Genomic DNA, 17,009 nt, shown 5'->3' on the forward strand with positions numbered 1-17,009 from the left:
TTATCGTGCATTTTTCATCACATATTTATGGCTAATTCATAAAATGAAGGAGTATGGTTGATTTCATGTCTCGTTGAATATAAACAGTAGTTTCTGTTTATTGGTCTGTGAATTCAAGCAAACAATTATATTAGTGGTTTTACGATCAATACGTTACGATAATACTCATATATGAATTATGACTGCGTTCTGTTTTATCATCCAATTTCACTCATTGTTTGCTACGCGATTTTGTAAGTGCTTAGTGCTGTTATTCTCGATGTTTCATTAGTTTTATCATACCCCTGCGTATGGTTTATGATACGCAATTCTTGATCGCGAATAAACAGGTTATATCATGTATTGAATACGCATTTTGTAACAGCTATAACTTGCTACTACAAGTAACTATGCAAGTAAAAGCTTTTCAAGAGGATGTATTTTCTGCGTCGTGTTTTACTATTAGTTAGAAATATACATGTCGACGTAGAATAGTAGATGGCAATAATTAAACGCAATTATGACTACCTGAAAATCAATCATAGACGGATGGTTTGTTAAAGACATTTGTTAGAAATTCTGAAGTTTAGTCTCCGTTTGGATTCTAGTTACCGAACTGCTATGATATAATACAAGTCCAAATTTACTTTGACGATATTCTAAATGTATTAAGAAAAATTAAAAAAGATTATAAAAGCAAATGTCAAACTAAAATTTTTGTTTCATATATCTCTTTTTTTGTAAATGTTTGTGTGCAATAAAGTATAAAATAAATAATAAATAAATAAATAAATAAAATGGACAAAACTGGAAAGGCTTTTTTCTCTTAAGTGGTACTTGATAATAACAGATAAAATAGATATTTATTGAATTTATTTGTTTCGTATACATTTAATCGCTAATATAAAAATATTGTAAGCTTTACAAACTAATTTATAAAAGAAATAAAAGGCTTTATTATCATACAAATATATTGTTGCTATATTAACCTGGGTAGTTGAGATAAAACAGCTGAGAATTTTGCGTGAGAAAAAGTTGTATTTCTCGTCAAACGGAGAGTCAAGAGTAGCTTCATATTAATTAAATATTTCTGGCCAAAGTGTGCCAAAAGTTTAAACGCTAGCGATATTTCATTTAGCGAAGTAAATACGTTATTGGCACTGAATCTCACTTTTATAAATACCATTGAATATAACATTTATTTTTAAAATTTTACAATGATTATATTAAATTACATCTTGTCTATAGTGCTATCAGTTTGTTAATTATAAAAAAAAAATTATCTTGGGTTAAATTCTTTTTCAATTGACGTGCGAACGATGAAAACTCAAAAATCGCTGCGATTAGTTTATCATATGTCATGCAAGTATTCGTACAAAAGCCGCGAAACAGAAGCAAGTTTGAACACTGTTTTAACCGAGCTAATGACTTCTTTTGTCCCGCCCTTAAACAGTACTAATATAACGAATTTCGCAATGTTTTGTGGGATTTTCTATAGTGTCACTTTGTCACTTTTTACTTAAGATGGGGACAATAGCAACGAAATTTTGTTAAAACGAATCATTAAGGCTTTTTGTCGGCGCAGGTATGGGCCTTAATTATGCTCTTTGAAATTATTAAGTTATATTGCAGCATTTTTGGCGATTTCGTGGTAACCTATATTTGATAGTCGGTCTTCCGTATTGTTATTTGCTTGTATAGTTAATAAGTTATGGAAATATTCCAAATTCATATATTTTTCAAATTTTCTTTAAAATTTGTCATAAGAAAATGTTGTTATATCAAATTTTATGATCTTAGATTCATCCCAATTTTTATGTTCAATATTACTATAATATATTTTTTTGTCATCGTATGTATCGTTATCAAATCTTATACCTTTAAACGAGCAATTCTTGTATATACATATATATATATATATATATATATATATATATATATATATATATATATATATATATATATATATATAATTGGAATCTCGGAATCGGCTCCAACGATTTTCATGAAATTTAGTATATAGGTTTGGGGTTTCGGGGGCGATAAATCGATCTAGCTAGGAATCTTTTTTAGAAAATGTCATATTCGTGTTTTATTCGTGTTTTTTTTTCCTGACATATTGGTGAATAGTAATACTATTTTGCTTCGTAGATAGCTGGACAACTGAAATAATACATAGGCACTTTTTATACCGATATTCCTACGGGATACGGACTTACGCGGTTTCAACCGCGGGTCACAGCTAGTAATTATATAAAATAAACAAGATCGCTTGGTTGGCAGAGTGTTCGGCATGGGTTACAAAGCCTTCATCACAAAAAAATATCGTGTATTTCTGGTACAGATAATGGATTCAATAATAGTCTATAGTAAATTTCTTTACACACCAGACCTATCTATACATACTCTATAACCCTTTTGGTAATAGATGGCGTTGTATCGCTGAATATTAATTAATTTATTAATTATTTCCCTTATTTGGGAACTGATACAAGCAATTACTAAAGGTTCCTACAGAATTTCCAATGCTTCCAACATGTTATAGACAATGTGGAGCGTTCGACAATGGGCCCACTGAAAGGCAAGTTCGTCGTACCAACGCTAGGAGCTCCCCGGACTTGTCTCCCGCTGCCGTGTCTAGGCACATGACGTGGCGGGTAACTACTGTCTCCAGGTAACTGTCAATTTGAATATACTATTGTTAAGGTATTTTATTGTTATCTATTTTATATATTATTTTATCCATTAAAAGTATTTAATTTCTAAATATTCTATTATTTTTATGTGCGCTTTTCTTGACAGGATTACTTTATTAGGGAAATTTTGTCGGTTTGATTAAAAAATTGCAGCTTATCTTTATATTTACTTTTATATTTCATATAATTGTTATGAATTGCTTTGATTTGTGTGACCTGGTAATTTCTTAATCACTGTATTGTAGGTATACATACTACTACATTGAATGTATATATCCATCCATAATGTGTCATCCGTATGTAAAATAATAAAGGTCTTAAAAGTCGATATATTAGAACATCTTAATTTAATATTCGTGTTCAAATTATTGTTAATATAATGCGTGTGTGATTACTCACTTTAATTAAATTATATGTAACATCATTTTACCTAACACGAAAATATTCGGATGCGACGTAAAATGATGGTATCCTCAGGGACATTTTGCTTCAAAGGGACATGAGAGTAATTATTGCAAGATATTTTATTCATGATCTGTTCGAAATTTACTCTAATAATTTCGGTAATGTACCTTTAGACTCTTATCATCTGAATATTGAAAAATATATACCGGGCTGAATAAACTTCAGTCATACAATGCAATTTTGCGGTGAGCGTGTCATGTGGAGTTCACTAGCTTACTATCACTCTATGTGGTTAAACGTTAAATGTTTTAAAGGTTTAAAGTGACTTAACCCTTTAATCCCCTGTCATGGCAAATTATACTTAAATAGAAGCAATTTGTGGCACATTAGACCGATCCAGCTATATTTTTTTTAACAAAAAACCACCTTTAGATTGTCAGAATAAGATCAAATACAAAAAACGGCAGGCACCAACTTTCAAATAAAAAAAGAATCATAAAAATCGTTTCACCTAGTGAAATTCCTTTTATAAAGTCTATTGAAAATATGGGTGTGAAGTTTAGGTAGAAATATTTACTAGGATAAAGACATTTGAATTCTCTTGGTAGAGTATATCTACGATTTAAGTTCTTTTTCCTTCTCCAGGTCTCAAAGAAACAAAATAGGTATGAGCGTGTCCCACCCGCAACTGAGTTACATGAACGGGTGTGGGAACGGAGCGGGTGGTTCTCGTAAGGGCCGCGACGTGGCCACGCAGACTCCCCCCAGCATCGCAGCTGAAACCAGACGGGCTAAGAAGCCCTTGAAGATTGCCCTTCCTGCTCCCAATGCTTTGACTTTGAGGTACGTAGTAATTCGATTTTCAGGTTTCGCTTGTCATATAACTTGTTTGGTATTGTTTTAATTACAGGGAGCCTGGACAAATGGTGAAGATTAGCAAAAACGCGTGTAGAATTACTTCTACGTTAAATATGGATTTATTTATAAGGAGTTGGCTGTTAAGATACAGAGTTTTCTAGTTTAAGAGGCAACATTATACCTTACGTTACTATATGCAAGGTATCATGTTTTGGCTAAATAATGATTATCTTTATTTTATATTATTATATCTTTATTATTTAGAATAGCATCCTAAATAGAAAGGATTCACATAAACGTGACTTCGAATGATTTATTTCCAAGCACTGAAGTGGTAGAAGTTTTTTTTATTTTTGTTGTTATAAATAAGTGTATATAAATAATAACCAATTCTCAGATGGATGGAAGATTTTTTACTTGGATCGCATTTTAAATAACAAAATTAATTGAAGTTAGTTATATGTATTAGTCATATTAACTGTCTTTAGACTGAGATATTTTTGCCTATAAATTTACAGTGAAAGAGTAATGTAGCCAGTTATAAATTAGGACAATAAATTGATATAACGAAATATCAAATATCAAAATTCATTTAATACGAGAGCGTGGTTCTACAGCAGTTTCTATTGTGGTATTGTTAGAAACTAAAGTGCACATTCGGAAGAAAAGTTTGAAAATTAATAATGCACGATTCAGCACAATGTTCGTTTTCTGAAAGCACAATGTCCTTTTAATGAATAGTCATTTTAGACATTCCGTTTGGACATTATAGTTGGAAGTTTTGAACGAGCTATGTATTATATTGTGCTTAGAAATTTTTTAGCGAAATATTTTCGTATTATTTTCGTTTCGTCTAGATGTGCGGTATTATTCACATGGAAATATCTCATACATAAATATACTGAAACGTTTTGAAATTAGTGTTCTCGCTTTTATGTAAAATCATTTGTGATACATTATTTTACATTAATACCGTGATACAGTGAAACCTGGTTAAGTGAGACATCAAGGGACCTGCAATGTCTTTTCACTTATAGAGGTATTCCACTTACCCAGTGTCTCAGATATACAGGTATAAATAAATATCTGTCTCATTTACAGAGGGTTCCATTAATAGAGGTCTCTTCGCGTATCTTCCCACTTTCATAAACGGATATTAACTTCAGTTTTTCACGTAATGATAACGATTGTAGCTTTCGTTTTGACATTTTTCAAATAAACATTTGTATGATAGTAAAGTGAAACTAAAACTGAAGCTAATTGAAGGTCAAAATTTGTACTTACGTACTTGGAATTACGTGTGGAATTTGTGGGTAGAATAAGAATGAGTAAACAAACAATGTTATCTCAGTTACAGAGGTTTATGCATATAAAATTTACTCGCTGTCTCAATTATAGAGGTAACTATGATGATAAATCAAAAGAACAAATCCCAGATATAGAGGTTTACCTCGTCCCACTAACAGAGGTAATTCAGTGCCAAAGTGTTGGGACCTCAGCATGAGTTCCAGTTACGGAGGTTTCTCACTTATCCAGGTCCCACTTAACCAAGTTTTACTGTATGTAGGTATAACTTGAAATTTGAAATTGGGCTTAAGTCAGTAAAAGGTTCTTAAACAAATTTGGTTAATGCATGAAACTTTGAACCTAACAAATTAAGCTTTACCTTACGCACAGATCACAAATAGTTCCGTTCCGTTTTATTTTAATTTTTACTACAAACATTACGTAGGTTCAAATAAAACGCGATCTTTGGTTAAAACGTAAGACACAGTTAAAACTAGTTTAAACTAGCCAGTGCTGCTTCGCGGCTATCATTTTTGTGTCAAAATGAATAATAAATCTATCTTGCATATAAAATATCTCTCAAAAACTTTCGTGGAATATTTCTGCGCACCAGATGCTTTTATATAACACTTTTAAAAAGGACTCCTAAGCATCCGAATACGGTATCCCAAAGTGACTATTCAGAGGAGATATTAGACATACAGTTACGCTAAGAACAAAGTTATGCATGTGGGACAAAACATTTCAACTAGTGTCAGCGCTGGGAAGTTATTGTTTTGGGACTGCCACGTAACGTTTGAAACCATAACACGCTGATATGTGGTAATTAGTCTCCAGGTAGCTGGGGAATTATCTTTCGACGGGATGCTCCTAGAGTTGTTCACAGTTATTCCGCAATAACATTTTAGCATATTCATTCTATAACAGATATGTACGAAATTAAATTAAACTTTTAACGATTAGAAGTTTTCAGTTCAGCTCTTTTCCGTTTGCATGTACGCGAGTTCTTTATAAAGCTATTTATAATCTGTATAGGTCACATGAAAATATTTGGAAACGTCCATTGCTATAAAAACAAGATTTTATTTTATTTGATTGATTACTTGTTTTACGAAACCTAAAGTATTTGTGATTATTAAATACACAGATTCGTTTCTGAACGATAAACACTATTCTATAATTATTTTAGTTTTTGGGCTATGTGATAGGAGAGTCTGATAAGATTATTATCTTTTGATCTGTAGTATTTATTTTAATTACAGACTTTAACACATGTAAATACCAAACGTGTACGTCAAGTAATATATTAAATCAACACCAACGTCTAAATATGTCATATAAATTATTGTTAAGTATGATTGATCGTTGTCTTGATGTCTTGGTATATTTGAGTAAGTATATTTTTTGTGTATTTGTATTGTAATAAGTTTTGGTAAAACGAAATGTCTAAAAAGAAATTTAATTTATGAGATTTTTACCAAAAATATGGTTGGTAACAACTAACATTGCAGTTGGACAGTGACTATATGAGATAGTATAAAATAAAACAAAAACGAGCCAAATACACTAATTTTAAAGTAAAATATAGTAACAATGTTTAGTCTTATTCTTTTATAAGGGCATATATGTATATTACAGGCTAACATACTGAATAATTAAAACGTAATAATCACAAGAACAAGACATTCTGTACTTTTTTTGCCAAACACTAATTTAAAGCACAAACGGTATATTCTCGCTGATTATGACCAGTTTTCCTACAAATCAGTTTTTAATAAATATATTGTTATATTAAATCAACGTTCTAAAATGCGTGAAACCGAAATAAAGAGTAGTCAGGATTTTATTTTTAATAGCATTAAAATGCTTTATAAACAAGAAATTTTAGAACAATACCACTAATGGGATGCCTCTTTGGCGCATGAAACCGAAAGAGCAACAAATTCGATTGCTGAGGCGGGATCACGAGTGGTCGATAGGCTATCAATTTGTGTGATCAATTTTTTCTATTCTTCAAAAATTTCTCGAGTTGTCAAGAAGTTTGATTAACTTTATATTTTATTGTACAATATGTTGTAAAAACAACATATTTATTACATAACCAGGTTTCTAACAAACCGCAAGAAAGGGAGGTCGCTCTCAGCAAATGCAGTGGCCAATGAACAGAAAGCGACGAAGGTTCTTGGTCTCGTCTTCTTCACCTTCGTGTTATGCTGGGCGCCATTCTTCCTTCTGAACATACTGTTCGCTGCATGTCCAGCCTGTATTGTACCAGGTATTGTCTTTTATATAAAAGAGCGGGCCACACAGGTGGGTTATAGCTTCACTTGAGGTGGTTATCACCACCGCCTATGTGCATCCACAGAGCTTTTGTGAAGCTGATACCGGTTTAGTGTAGAAAAATAAGTAGATTTATCTATTTTTAGCGTAATATTCATATAAATGAGATTTTTTTCTATTCTTTAAAATTTGAGATAGAAATCTCAATGAGTAGTAGTATATTTGTGTTCGTTAATAACTTCTAATTATAAGTGTATATTTCAAATAATTTTTGGTTAAAAAAGGTCACCGATGCCTCTTGGGGGAAGGTAGCAATTCAAATATTAAATGGGTCCAAATGTCAATAATATCATATAAAACGCAAAAAAGAATCTCTCCGTTGACAAATCGCAGAGCTATTTAGTAACAATACAAAAGAAAAAAAACAGATTCAGTCAATTTGAGTACCTCGTTCGTTTTTGAGACGTACGTACGTAAAGGTAAAAATAACTAATTAATTACATTTTTGTCTCATTACGTCTCAGTATTTATTATGGTTGAAGTGGTTTTCAGGAGGTGGAACCTCTCGATGCCGACTAATGTTATTAGGAGGACTGCTTATTTTATGGAAATATAAGATAAAAATAACGAAATATCTGCTAAAAACGTTCGTTAATTAAGTTCCAAAAATTAAACAAAAGCGGTAATAATATAAAAAAAAAATTGACAATGAAAATGTCACGTTTAACTATAATTTTGTTTAGTAATTCTTATTTTGATTGATTCTTCGATATCATTTGACTTATTGATTTTCCATTTCACAGAGCACGTAGTGGACATATGCCTGTGGCTGGGCTATGTGTCATCTACCATAAACCCCATCATATATACTGTGTTCAACCGAACTTTCAGAGCGGCGTTTTTGCGACTTCTCAAATGCCATTGCAGCAGGTGAGTAAAATATACAAAACTAGCTTTCCGCATTCGACTTCGCTCGCAAGGTTAAAGGAAAAGATAGACTGGAACCTGCTGAGTTCCCGTTCTCGTGTGATTTTTGTGATAAAAACTATCCTATGTCCTTTCTTAGGTAGTAAACTATCTTCGTACTAAATTTCATCCAAAGCGGTTAAGTGGTTTAGGCCTGAAGAGACAGATAGACAGAGTTACTTTTGCATTTATAATATAAACAAGGCATTTATTTTATCTTAACCTTGACTGTATAGTTATAGATTATTATGCAAGTAAACTATTACAAATGCTTTGGTCAACATCTAATCGATAATGATTAAATGAAAAATTATTATTGAAATAAAACCTTTTTCCTTTTGTTAAAATTTTTATATAAAATGCTTTAAATCTTTAGCGTTACTATTATATCTTTAAGGAATTGCTGATAACACGATCTATCGATGATGACTTTACACTTTCAATGTTACCGAGAATCTAATAAATGGATGCCGAATTCAAATCGCCTAATCTTTAAAACATTCTAGAATATTCTAGTTTCTTCCTACAAATATACGTTCGGGACGCTCATTTCTACTTTATTAAAATGTTTTATGTTTGATGGCGTCGCTGACGCACAAGATCGTGAATAATTTCTTTAATGACTATCGTTTCTAATGAAAAATTTCTTTGTAGACGAGAAACTCAAGGTTAATCTGAAATTTTCCGCTTTTCCGTATCATGATTCCGAATTATTTGAGATTTAACAACACTTAATCATTAATTAGTAAATTGGAACTGATATCTGAAAATTTTGGAAGATATCTCGTTAATTGCTACTTTGTAGAATGAAGTTATTTATTTATTTTACCCGAATACTTGTTAAACAGCAAATGTATCACGAAACAGGCTCGTCCTACTTTAAAAGTACAAATTTTAAAACAAAAGCAAATAAACGTGCAATTAATGTCAGCATTTATTACAATTCCCGTAATTAATTGTGTAATTTGAACGCCTTGTCGCGTTAATTTTATCCTTAGTGAAATTAAGTATCAAAAAAAATCTTCAATGTTCTTTGAAAACAGAAAAGTAAGATATTGTGTTCTTGGAGAAAATTTAATGAAGCCTTAATAGTAGCGAACAATTTTTTTTCCGATTTGTTTAAAACTTTGAATTTTAATTAGTTTCGGTACTCGAAAATATGGTTTGTAGCTAACTTTCAATTATAAATATAGTTAAAAATACTAAAAGACACGATTTATTTATATACTCATCTAAATTTTATCATTCACTCTTACGTATACGAAAGGAAATTATTAAATACTGGCGATCCAAAACGCACCAATAGAATAAAGTCATGAAACTATTGTATTGACACGGATACATGATAAGTTTACAAAGTTGATTAATTCTGTCCATTTAAAGTGGGCCAAGATCAAACTTAAATGAATCGCATACATACAAACATACCTACAATTGAAGCTAATAAAATCATCTTAAAAACTAAAGACACTGTTTTTAAATAACCATCTTTGTTGTCTCAATACAATAATTATCGTCGACGTAGTAACAAATTCCAGTATCAAGACTATCCCAATATAAGACCACAACAGCTATTCTCTCGAGACAATGTAGCTTGATCGGGCTATGAAATAGTTTAACTAATTAAACAGTTACTCCCGTGGTTAAGACATTATTGTCGTCTACAAGTTGAAGCTCATCCACTTTTATGTCCACTTGGATTGCATTTGTTCGGACATTACTTTTGAATGGCTGTTGCTATATGAGCAAAGCTTATTTGACAAATATTAATTAATTAATAATTTTGAAGAAGAATTTGTCCTTTCTGTGTTCTGTTGTACATTTATAATATAACGTTCGTGCACAAACTGAGGCCTTCTTTTAGTTACTCCTTTGTTGTCATTAATTACGCTAATTTGATAAGGCATCTAGTGCGAATTTAGTAAAATATTCTTCAATTCCAGTAAAAGCATGTAACTTTCTATACGTTTAAAATAATTCAGGATATCATCACCGGCTAATCCTGTTATAATGTTTTGCTATTACAGTTGCTTAGTAATTATTATTATTTGCATAACATTCCATCTTCCTTGTAACAGTATTATCATCAAAACTTTCATTTATTATGTCTATTTAATTATTTTTCGTTTTAGTTGAGTTCAATGACCTACGGCAATTTTGTAAGGAAAAGTGCTCTAATAAATGGCGTGATTTCCTGGTTAGCGTGATCGTGTGGATTTAGGTCCTCAAATACTCGATCCCATCAATTTTTCACAGACCTTATCTTTGCCGGGATTCGAGCGACAATATCTATATCATTGTCGATTCAGATTTCTTAGGGATTCAACTTTTATGGATGTTTGTGACCTTACTATTTATCTGTATTTATTCAGTTCTTTGTCCATGACGATTTAATTTTAAATTTGCTTCCTCTCTGTTGTTACTCTTCATGTTGTCGGGCGCTATGTTTATTTAAGTTTAAGGAAAGATTGTTTCAATGTCAACAACCTATTGTGTTTGTACTAACAACATTGTCGTATGCTAGATATTCGTAAATTTATTTTGATCAGGGGGTTGGACATCCTTAAAAGATCTGTCTTTTTCTCACACTATAGTTAATACTACTTTAAGTCTTCACGGTTACCTGCCAGTTCATACATTACAAAGTACATAATTGAAGCAGGCAACATTGCAAATGTTACCAATTAGCTTTCAATGAATATGCCAATTTCAACACTGAAAAGTATAATTAAGTACTCCATAGTAAAATAAACGAAAGCTTGGCAGTACTCCAAGAGCAAACAGATTGAAAATTGTTTAAAGCTCCGGTGATATTGTTTAGTCGACATTAATTATCGTCGAGTATCATTTGTTGTGAATCCAGTTAGATAACATCTCTGAGTGGTTCGCTTCATTCCATTATTCACAATGGATTGGTTAATTTTAATTGAGGAAATGAGACTTCAGAAATTTTGTTTAGTCTCACGTCTAACGATCGCATGTTCGCTGACTGTCTGTTGTAAAATACACTTTTTATATGAACTGTTGATTTTGTCATTAAATGAGACGAAATAGAACTTTATTATTAATAACATGTAGATATAGATAATTTCATATAAACGGTTTTGTAAGTTGTATATACGTGGATTGGATCACGGTTCTAATTATTTATTTCAAAGAGTCACGTTAACAATATTTAAAGTAATTTTATTTCATATGTATATGCTTACCAATTGCTGACTAAAATGTTCCCGATTTCCCCTTCACGGTATAATTTGTCTATTATGGAAAGTTATCAACTTCTGTTTTCTTCTTTGATATAGACACTACGTAAAACGCTACTTACTAGCTATCTAATTAGTGTCAAACGTTGCTCCACAAGCAAATTCATATAAATTATGCCCTCAATTGAACTAATTACTTCGATTCTCCCCAACAAGATAGAACAAATGCAGTCTCAGCACGTTTGGTACCTAGTGATGTAAATCGCAGAGCTAGCAAGGGGATAGTACTTGTAACATTGTCTGGATTAATGTACTTTTTAGGGTCTTGATTTGCAGAAACTTTCTTTGAACTATTTTATTTTGTGATCTTGTTGACAATGTTATCCTGTTTGTAATTTTAAGCTTTATTCTATTTTGTGTCTTAAGGCATTCATTCATTAAATTTATTCGAGCTACTATTAAGACTAATTTCCATTAAAAACTATGTTAATAAATTAAAATGAAATTTAGAATTATTATTTTTTATAACATTGATGGAAATAACTTATATCAATGGTTTAGATATTGACTTGGTATTCAACATTCATTGAAATGTTTGTAAAATGTACTTACTTTTATATTCTTATTTTTTGTATTATTAGTTCTCAACTTGTACAATCTTATCTATTAGATTTGCGTATTAAAAATGAAACGCAGGTATTAGAATCTTTATGATAAACTTAAAACACGAAGTAATGGTCAAAAAGTACATTCTGAATATCTCAAGTTAAATATGCATAATTGATGTGAGTTTTATTTCAATCGGTTCAAAAAGTCCGGAATTACTCTATCCCCAAGTTCAACAAGTTTTATCCACTGCAACTTTAACTATTTCGACTTGTATTCAAAATGATTTAAGCTGACTGAATAGTAGGTAGAAATTAACTCTTGAGATTTAACTTAATATTGAGATGTGTTATTTAGATATTGTATTTGAATACTTAATTGTCTTTCAAAAGTATTTAGGAAGAGACACTGTATATTAACACACTAAAACTGTATTTGTGCGTGATCCCTGATTGCTATAATCTTTGTACCACGAGCGACGCGGGGGCGGGATGCTAGTAACTTATTCAGATGAATTTACGAACATTTTATAAAATATTGACTTTTAACCTTTACGCAATGGAAGCTTCCTCGTTTTACAGTGCTTGTGTGTTGTGCTGTCTATTTGACAAATCAAATTAAAAATGACCGTCACTATTCATTCTATAAGTTCTATAAGCCGATTCTTTATATAAAGAATTTTGATACCATTCAAAGTATTAGACTTTGAATCGGTATGAATTCTTGTTTGTATGATCGTTTACAGTGCAATGGGTGGAATATGTCTTCATTTTGCTTAGTAGTTACAATACACAAACAAGTCTTGCTAAGTTCTCATATATTGTATTGAAGCTTGTTATTGATCAAACAAACATCAAAGTTTGAATTGGTATCAACAGTTGGTATAGAGAACTTTATGAACGTTCTTTATACCCAAATATAATTGTAAGCGAAATAAAAAAGAAATCCTTGTATTACAATGTCTTCTACAAAAAACCCACAACTTGGATAACCTGTAAATATAATGAAATGTAAATCTTTAACAAAATCTTTCTGTTTGGAATTTATAAGGTTTCATAATGATATATTGAAAAATAAAATAAAAATATATTAAAAAAAATTGCTTTAAATATCTCGACAAATTTTTCCAATGATTAAGTTTTATTTAGATATTTGACGGTTTACCGTCATGTCTTGAGGCAGTCCTCATTTCAATGCGGGAAAATGATGCCGCTACTCAGTCTGCATAGCTCTGTCTTCTTTACAAACTAAAATTAGAACTGCTTTAAGAAGTCGCGATATACCTCTTTGTCATGTCTGTCCTGACCGCGCGACAATGTATATCGGGTTAAAATCTGTTGTTTTTACGTGTGTTTTTTGTTTATTTTCGACCACAGTCTAAAAAACAACTTTTATTCTAGACGAGGTCGTTGCACTCGCTACAGGTCGGTAGGTTCCACCCGCGGCGCGTCGCAACTCTGCGCTCGCTCCGCGCTTCCTCTCGCGATTTCCCTCCGACCCTCCGCCATGCCCACAGCCCCTACTCAGGACACTACGGAAACTGTGATGATCGAACCACCGTTAGGAGACTTTAATGTTAGATATTGATGTTTATGTGTTAGATATATTGAAAGACTTCTTGGATGTGTTTGGTTTATTTGGCCCTTAAGTGAAAAATAAAGTAAGAAAATCTAAGTTAAAAAGTCTAAAGCCTCGTACTAGGGTCAACATATATTTAGCAACAAAGTTTAATCAAAATGTTGCAGAGTTGCTGTCAGCATATTGCTAGCAACATTGCGTGTTGCATAGTTTATAACACATGTCAGTAAATTCACGCTCAAAGACCGACGACATTGATAAAAAATCACGCAACATCTCGCGCATCAATAATGTTGATCAACTGTTGCTCAGCAAATGTTTAACATAAATACGAGGCACATGGCTGTAACTTTAGCTTATTTGTAAAATGACAAATAATGTATGAACGAACATTTCGTTAAAATGTGTTTGGGTATGTATTAGAGACTTCATTGAAAGGAAATTCGCCCTCACTATCTTTATCGACTCAGTAGATTGCCATTTAAAGAGAACTGTATAGATGTAAAGAGAATTTTAAATTTGATTAAATATATGTTTTGATAGTATAATACGTGTAAATAGAAACTGAATTTCGTGAAAAGTAAAACGTATTTAAATGTTTTAAAGAGAAATACAAGTTCTTCATCAAAGATGTAAACGCAAAATTCAATGATATAAGGTTTTTACTGTGTATTTTTAATGTGTAGTTTAAATAATTAACTTAGCATAGAAATAGACACTAGTTTTCTACATTCAACGACAATCTATCTATGTAGTAATTGTTAAGACAAAATAAAACAATTAGTATTTTCGTGAAAATGATCTGAAAATCAATTATTTTATTCGATCAAAAACAAAGCAAATGTTACTTATAATTTAAAAATAAATGTTCGAAACATAAATGTTCTTCTAAAGAGTTCACGAAATGTGTGATCTTATAGAATCTAATCCTAAGATAAAAATCACCATTCAACCACTATCCTTCGAAAGCTCGTTGTATTTTGTATACAATTTGTAAGCTTAAAGAATTAAAAACAAAGTATTTATTCATATATGATGGTAGCAAAACTAATAATGTAAAATTGTACCAGCAAAATGTACAAATCTTCCAAACTAGGTAAACGGTAAAGTTGTTAAAAATATTTTTCATGTGAACTCTGTGTAAAACACTTTTAAGATAATTGAGTAATTTGCATTAATTAGATGGACGAATTATGTAAAAAGATAACTTAAAATGATGTAATGCAATATAAAAAGGTTTTTTTCGTAATTTATATCGATGTAAATAATGATCATTAGCAAGCGTTGTGATGTAATTTATCTGTTTATAAAAAATGTACTTTAATTTGAATGTAATTATTGCTATTCTATATCTTTATGTATGAAAAAGTAGGAAAATAAATATTTTTAAATACCGTACCGTGTTTTATTATGTGCTAAGGTTCGTATCACATAACGAATATTTACGATCGCAGACATATCTTCTTTTTGTGTTATGGCACTAACTATATGCCAACCATATGCCAACCATATGCCATCAGAAACCTATTTACTGAATAGTGCAGTTAAAATTAATAAAACACAATGAATAAAGCAATAAGTCCATAAGATTGCAATAACACACACACACACACACAAGGCTTGTAATGCATACTAAAAATGTGTATAAGTTATGTATTAAAAATTAATTTAGACACAGGCCCTCAATATGCAATTAATAGTAGTTATTTTGGCAAGAAAAAGTGTTGCTCCTTAAACGATTAAACACCACAAAGTAAAGATAATGAACAAGCTGCCCTTCTTCCTCACCTTGTTTCCTCCTGCCTGCATTTTCTCTTCCTTGCACTTTTCCCCCGACAACGATTGTCCGTGTAAACCAATCAACACTTCAAAAAAAGGCAAAAGCAACAAAGTATTTTTATTGCGATGACAATAATGGTCCATGGTTTCATCTACATAAATATAATACAAAAATTGTTCTAATTGTGACTGGATGTGTCTACCAGGTTGTCTGGAAGGCATCGCTGTTATAGTGATAAGACCGCCTGTTATACTCTTGTGATGTCAGTTTAGATAGTATTTGTAGAACTTATATCTATGAAATTATTTATGTCATTTGTTATATCTATTTTGGCTAAGTACACAATAAAGAATGTTGATGTGATTTGATTTGATGTGTGACTGAGAAAACCTCATTCAAAGCTAGTATGGTACTCACAACATTACGGATCGGCACAACTTTATAACAGGTGTCGAGGTAGAACAAAATAAACAAATGCAAACTAGAAACTATCTGTTACAGTAACAGACCTTTGTATCATCAATCAACTTGCGACGCTTGAATCCCGAGTGGTATTGAGAACTATTTGCTGCCGGAAAAGTAGGCTAAGGTTGATATGAGAGGTAGCAAGGGATTCCGTATAGCTTTTTTATTATAATTTAGTGCTGTGTTTACAAGTACGAAATCTTATCTCTCTAAGTATTCAATTGTTTTTTTTTGTATATTAGAGTTGGCAAAGCATATAGATGTAAAGGTAAGCGAACACTACTGTTCATAAACATTTGCAAGTTTGGAGGATAATGATGGGTAAGTATGCATTGATGACGAAAATAAAAGAAATTACTGGAAAGGGAAAAAAGGACACGTGTCTTGGGCTCCTCTCATTATATTACTTGTATGAATTAAGACATCATAACGTTTATTCGTTATTTTTTTTAATTCAATCGATCTTTAGTTTAAATGTTGAATTTAAATCAACTTAGGAAGCGTTCACCTCGTGTTCACACATAGTAATTCTGTGTTATACGTGAAAATTTTATTTAATATGCATATATGTTTACATTTGCAAGAATATACATATGTATATAATATAATAATAATAAAACTTGTGTATTTCACACGGGACCCCAGGACACGCTAACGACTCTATGAAAACAAAATTTTACAGTGGATTCTATTCGGTATTTGTTACGAAAACAAGGTGACAAAGTGTGAAAAATTCGACCTGAATAAAGTTGGAGTATTTTGTGATGTATTCACATTTTAGTATAGAATGAAGATGAATTATTTATTAATAAATGATTCGTATTTTTATAGAATTCTTCTTCATGTAACTATAATAGTGTACAAATTTAAATAATTTGTTAAATATACTTTGATTAAAAACTAATA

General features: G+C 31.3%; 1 protein-coding gene across 1 annotated transcript in view; it reads left to right on the forward strand.

The window, feature by feature from the left end:
- Positions 1-14,047, forward strand: part of LOC119830460 (5-hydroxytryptamine receptor 2A) — a 33,012-nt gene extending 18,965 nt beyond the window's left edge. The window contains exons 5-9 of the mRNA XM_038353489.1: positions 2,525-2,653; positions 3,726-3,923; positions 7,331-7,500; positions 8,309-8,435; positions 13,681-14,047. Of these exons, the coding sequence (XP_038209417.1) occupies positions 2,525-2,653; positions 3,726-3,923; positions 7,331-7,500; positions 8,309-8,435; positions 13,681-13,867 (811 nt within the window). The 3' untranslated portion in view covers positions 13,868-14,047. The remainder of the gene's footprint in view (positions 1-2,524; positions 2,654-3,725; positions 3,924-7,330; positions 7,501-8,308; positions 8,436-13,680) is intronic.
- Positions 14,048-17,009: the final 2,962 nt, after the last annotated feature.

The sequence above is a fragment of the Zerene cesonia genome, chromosome 11 (assembly GCF_012273895.1).
Source record: "Zerene cesonia ecotype Mississippi chromosome 11, Zerene_cesonia_1.1, whole genome shotgun sequence".
NCBI classification, from domain to species: domain Eukaryota; kingdom Metazoa; phylum Arthropoda; class Insecta; order Lepidoptera; family Pieridae; genus Zerene; species Zerene cesonia.